The sequence below is a fragment of the Cyprinus carpio genome, chromosome A19, assembly GCF_018340385.1.
Source record: "Cyprinus carpio isolate SPL01 chromosome A19, ASM1834038v1, whole genome shotgun sequence".
NCBI lineage: Eukaryota > Metazoa > Chordata > Actinopteri > Cypriniformes > Cyprinidae > Cyprinus > Cyprinus carpio.
Window position 1 is genome coordinate 6,946,784 of NC_056590.1, and position 6,470 is coordinate 6,953,253.

The 6,470-nt window shown below is 30.3% G+C and overlaps 1 protein-coding gene across 2 annotated transcripts in view; it reads left to right on the forward strand.

Moving 5' to 3' along the window:
* Positions 1–5,130, forward strand: part of LOC109108257 (histone deacetylase 9-B) — a 37,650-nt gene extending 32,520 nt beyond the window's left edge. For both annotated transcript variants that reach the window (XM_042776190.1, XM_042776189.1), the window contains 3 exons: positions 113–263; positions 1,677–1,894; positions 4,701–5,130. In XM_042776190.1, the coding sequence (XP_042632124.1) occupies positions 113–263; positions 1,677–1,894; positions 4,701–5,039 (708 nt within the window). In that variant the 3' untranslated portion in view covers positions 5,040–5,130. The remainder of the gene's footprint in view (positions 1–112; positions 264–1,676; positions 1,895–4,700) is intronic.
* Positions 5,131–6,470: the final 1,340 nt, after the last annotated feature.

Consider the following 6,470-nt stretch of genomic DNA (forward strand, 5'->3'; position numbering starts at 1 on the left):
ATATGCTGGTGTTATGTAAGTCTCGCTCATGCTTGAGTGAAAGTTTGTGTCTAAATGCAAAAATAGGAAAACGTTGAATATTAATATTGTTTGTCTGATGTGTCTGTTTCAGACGGGAACGGCGCTGAAGGATCGGAGCGCAGAAGGTCTCGCGGCCGCTGCTTCTCCCGTCTCAATGGAGGCTAAAGTGAGCAACGGACAGCAGGCGCTCCTGCAACACCTCCTGCTGAAGGAGCAGAGACAGCAGAGGATGATGTCACCTGGTGAGCAGAGCACACAGGAAGTACATGTTCTTAAAGTGACAGCGGAACAGTATTATAGTTAACTCAAAAAAAAAAAAAAAATTACTTGAAATAAAATAAACATTAAATCAAATAAAATATAAGAAAACTTACACTTTTTTATTTCATTTAGTTGCCAAGGCAACATTTCTTATTTTTGTTTAGTTTAATTTTAAGTACTAAAATAATTAAAACATGATAAATTTGATGTGGATTTGTAGTTCCAAAGAAATTGTGTCTTAACTGAATTCAAAGAAAAAGAAAAAAAATAGGAAGAAAAGAAAAAAAAGAAAGAGGAAGAAAGAGAGAGAAGACACACTAAAACAAAAGAGAAAAGAAAGTAGCGAAGAAAAGAAAAAGAAAAAGAAAAAGAAAAAGAAAAAGAAAATCTAATAATACAAAGTAAAAGAACAATGGTGCAAAATGGAGTGGACTAGAAACAATAAAATAAAATAAAAAAAAATATATTTAATAAAAAATATAAATAAACAAAATTAAAAATAAAAAATGCAAAACAAACAAAGAATAAAAAAAAAAATAAATAAATATACACAAAAAAAAAAAAAAAAAAAAAAAAATAAATAAATAAATGACTGAAGTAACATTAACAGCAGTAACAGAAGCATTAAAATATATTAAACCATAAAGAAAAATTTATAAAAAAAATAAAAAAACAATAAAATAAAAAATATATTAATAATATATATAATAATAATACTATTATATTTCTATTTATATCTGTTATATCATTATTATATTGTATATTATTTATATATTATAAAATAATAATATATTAGTGATAGTAAAATAATACTGCAGCAGACCTTCTGATCTTCCCAAATCAATGAAGTATAATTAACAATAATAATAAATAATAATAAATCAACTCTCTATATTTTCTTTTTCATAACCTATTCTTTCAAAGCCTTGATCTAAATTTCTTTTTAGTGTGCTGTATGATTTAATGTAGATTCTTAACTGCATTTAATGGAAAATAAATAAATAAATAAAAGAACAACAACAAAAAAAAATTAATACAAAGTAAAATTACAGTGGTGCAAAATGGAGTGAATTGCTTACAATAAAAAATAAAATAAATCAAATATAAAACCAGTGCAAAGTAAACTAGGAATTTAAAAAACTTTATAAGTACCATTGCCATAATAGATCAATTTTTTTAAAATAGAAATAATATTATTATTATTCATATTTTTAAGTGTTTTTAACAGATTTAACATTTACACTTGCATTCAAACATTAAATATTTGATTTATTTTATTGTATTTTTTATTTATTGTTATTTTTTTAAATCTTTCTCTTTTTTTACACGTCCTGTGTGAACAGACCGTATGAAATGTCAGATGTGTGATTCATATGTTCCTCTCTCTCTCTCAGTCACAGGAAGTGTTCCTGTGCTGTCCTCGTCTCCTCTGGTGATGAAGGAGCGTGCGTCTGTGAGTTCTCGCAGCAGGTTACCGCGGCATCGACCCCTGAACCGGACGCAGTCGGCGCCGCTGCCACAGAGCACACTGGCTCAGCTCGTGCTGCAGCAACAGCACCACAACTTCATGGAGAAACAGAAACAGCTCCACCAGCACGTCCACATCAGCCAGGTATCTCACCTCAGCTCCACCAAGAAAAACAAAAGATCGGGTCCTTGTTTTATTTCAAATTTTATTTGAAATATAACAAAACTGGTGAAACCTTGAAAGAAGAATAAAGAAATAAAGAAAGGAAGGAAGGGCTGAATCTCATGAAACTTGACAAAAATGTCCAGGAAATGAAAATATTTTTGTCTTAAAGAAAATAAATCCTTAAGATTTTCTTTTTCCATTCTGACAATAATTTTTACAATTCTTAATTCAAAATTTTAAATAAAAAAAAAAAACTTGAAAAACAAAATGTTCACACTCATTATGATACTGAGAAGTTGGAAGGGAATTACTGTAATATTTTATTTTATTTTATTTTGGACGATTGGATAGTGAGTGAATCCCCGCAGGATGTTTCAATGGGACTTTTAACACATTTAACATTTAGACTTGCATTCAAACATTCAGGATTTTTTTTATTTTAAACAAAGGTTTGGTCCTTTAAAATTACAAAAACACATCTTTTTTTTTTCTTTTTTTTTTTCTAAAAGCAGTAAGCATTGAGTGCTTTCCGTTCAGGATCATTTAATGGACAGAACATCATTAAAACAAAAAGGACTGTCATGATTTATCACCTTGTAATAGATTTACGTATCTGAAATGTCCCAAAAAAGAGAGTTTAAGAGAATTTGCTTAACAATGATACAGCGACAAAACACAATCTAGGTTGTGTGAGAGCAACTTCAGCAGACTGTTTCTGAACATTAGAGTTAGAAATTCCTATCAACATCATGATCCCTGAACGTGTTTGTATAATTCACACTCTGGACGCAGAGAAGGAGAGTGTGACATGATGATCGATGGATTGATGGGAACATAAATGTGCCTTTCAGAACTGCAGCATTTTCACAACATTTCAGTGTGTGTTTGTGTGTGAGTGGTTAACCTGTGTATCCTGCAGTGTAGTCCTCATAAGAGTTTTTAAAGGCTCTTTTCTCTTAAATGACGATGTAAATTGATCTGACTGATGCCTCGTTGAGACAGGAAGTGAGTTAATACAAGGAGAGGAAGTGAGTAAATCCCAGCAGGATGTTTTCCTGCGGCTGCTTTTAACTCATTTAACTTTTACACTCTCACAATCAAAATTTTATTTTATTTTCTATATATGTTTACTTCATATTTGATTTTTTTATTTTAGTTTTTATTTGAACATTAACAATTTAATTTTGGAAAACTGTACAGTTTTCATTACTAAATCTGACTAAACTGGGCTTTTTTTATTCAGCGCCCCATACACCCTCTTCTTTCCCCTTCTAATAACACTTTGCTTTCTTCCTCTATTCAGTATTACTTTTTTTCTCTCTCTCTCTCTTTCATTTCCTGAAGGTCTAGTAGAGGATTTTGCAGGCAGACGCTGGCAGCACTTTAACACACACATGTATCCGTGTATATCATTTATCTACTTTTTATTTCATCTAGACCTTTTACAGCTGCTGTTTTTGGGGTTTGGTATTATTTTACCCTTTTACGAGAGCACTGAGGCCAGAGCAGGCAGCGTGTTCAGGAGAGAGATTTAATGAGCCACTTTAACAAGAAGATACCAAAAAGAATGAACGATCATGTAAATGTGTCACTTCTAATAAATTATGACACATAACTGAACTCAATGCAGCGCAATAGTGAAAATCACTGTTTCAAGTTCCAGAAGTTCTCTTCCTTCCAAAACATTTTCTCAAAAAAATAAGTTTTAAAAAGTTAGAAAATCGAAAAATGGATGAACGAATTAATGTAAAGTCAATTTAACAAACTTTACAAATAAATGACAGATGTAGCATTACATTAATAGTAATAGTAACAAAACTTAATATAATAAAATTATATTATAAATTTGAATATTATAAATATTATATGAATATTATAAATAAATAAATAAATTTGTTTGTTAAAATAAATATAGCTTTAAGAGTTTTTTTTACATTGTGATAATTATTTTTGCAATTCTTGATTAAAATTTTTAATCAATTAAATAATATCCAAATTGAACTAATTAATATAATAATTATTAATATTTAAAACAATTCAATAAATAATATTCTGTATTTATACAAAAAATAATAAATAATATACACTGTGATACTGAGAAGTTGGGAGATAATTACTCACTGTAATATAGTAAAAAAATTACTAAATTGCTTTTTATTTATGCATAAATTAAAGGCAGATATTTAAAAGAAAAATAAAGTAAAAATAAGTGCAAAGTAAATGTATCAAACTTTTCATAAATGACAAAAGGAGCATTACAGTAATAGCATTACAATAAAGAGTAATTAAAGGTAAAATAATTTATTATTAATATTATTAATTAATAACTATTAAAATTATTACTATATAATATAGCGATCATATATGTCTAAATTATTATTATTATTTTTATTATTAATTTTGTAAGGTCACAAAGAAATGTGCCACTTCTAATTAAATATGAAACATAATTGAACTCAATGCAGTTAAAGCTAAAATAACAATACAGCACAAATTTTGATGCCAAAATAACTTTCCCAAATCATTTTCTCCTTATGAACCGAATAAACAAACAAACCAATAAGTTTTTAAAAAGTCAGAAAATCTAAAAACAAACAAACAAACAAACAAACAAACAAACAAACAAACAAACAAACAAACAAACAAACAAAAACTACTGTTTATTTAATGCAATGAACTACTCATCCCATGAAGCTTTGTGAGTAATGGAATCAAATCAGCCATAATGGTATAAACTATAAAAAACCTTACTTCTCTCACTTTCTCTCTGGTGTTTGTTCTGTAGGTTCTGTCTCAGTCCATCGAGCAGCTGAGGAACCCCAGCACTCATCTGGAGGAGGAGGAGGAGGAAGAGCACAGAGAGCCGGAGATCACGCCGCCCCCTGCTGGAGTCATACGCAGCCGAAGCTTCAGAAACTCTCACAGCGGCCCCGAGGCCGCCCACACCAGAGTCATCCGGCTGAAAACTGAGCCTGAGGACGGACAGAGAGAGGAAGAGAGACGGGACGTGAGAGAGGAGTACATGGAGAGAGATACAGGTGAAGAACAGGAGGAGATTTCAGCGCAGATGAAGAGAAGCCAATCCGAAGACTCTCTGGAAAGTATGACGGAAACTGATGTTTGAAAAAGAGAAAGAAATAAGCAAGGAAGGGCTGAATCTCATGAAACTTGTCGACAATAATGTCCAGGTCATATATATATATATATATATATATATATATATATATATATATATATATATATATATATATACACACATATTATAAAATATTTTTTTGCTTAAAGAAAATGCAGAAAATGCAGTTTGCATTGTGACATTTATTTTTTTAAATGTATATTATATAATATTTTATCTTGAAAGCAAAATGTTCAGATCCATTAAAATTTAGACATTGGGCTTAAAAATAAAATAAATAAAGTAAAAAATGCAAAATGGAATTAAGCATTATTATTTATTTATTTTTTTAAAACCAAAATGTTCAGACTGTTCAGTAATACAGTAAACGTGGAAAAAATTTATGTTTATTTAAGCATTAATCAAAGGCAGATATTTAGAACAAATACTGCCAGAATGCAAAAATACTACAAATAATATAATATTAATTTAGCGTCACATATTATGTTTAAAAAATGTTCAGATCCATTATGATGCAGAGAAGTTGGGAGAGAATTACTGTATTACATTTAAAAAAATACTACATTTTTTAAAACTAAGCATAAATTTAAGTCATTAAGATATTAAGCCATTTTCAAAAATACTACAAATAATATATTACATTAATTTTGCATTACATTAATAAGATGTATTTTTAAAGATTTGGGGGAAAAGGCATGTGCAATTGTCATCACAATGCAAAAAAAAATTATATATATATACATATATATATATATATATATATATATATATATATATATATATACACACACACAAAAAAAAATCTTACTCAAAAAGTTCCATTTACTTTAAGCAAAATTCAGTAAAATGTGAGTGAAATGTGACCTGGACATTTTATTTGAGGTTCAACCAAAGAAAGAGTGACAGCGAGTGGTAAGAAAGAAAGAAAGTGAAGAGGAATACTGAAAGGAAAGAGAAAGTGTGCAGAAAGTATGAGGGCGAGCATGTGCTTGTCTGTCTTCTGTCCGTCCTCAGCCCTGTTAGTGTGACACTGTCCGTGACCTCTGACCTCTGTCTCTGCTGTGATCTTCCCTCTCGTTCGTTGTTGTTGTGTGTGAAGCTAAATAAAGAAAAGCGATGACCACTGAGCTTCATTTTACCCCCCACATTAAACCAACAGTAGCGCAGCAGCTGCTTTTCATGTGACCAGAGGAAATGATGCTAGTGAGCTTTTCTGCTGCCGCTTGAACGTCTGTCAGAAATGAGGCTAAACAACGTCCTTGTTGTGAAACTGTCACTGCTTTTTTTCTGGTTTCTGGTGGTCGACCAATGACCAGTGTCAGTGTAAACACAGTATAATTTAGTGACGTGCCTACATTTGCTGAAAACACTTATCGTTGCAATGAAAACGAATAGGTCATTCATTGTTTTTCACGATCG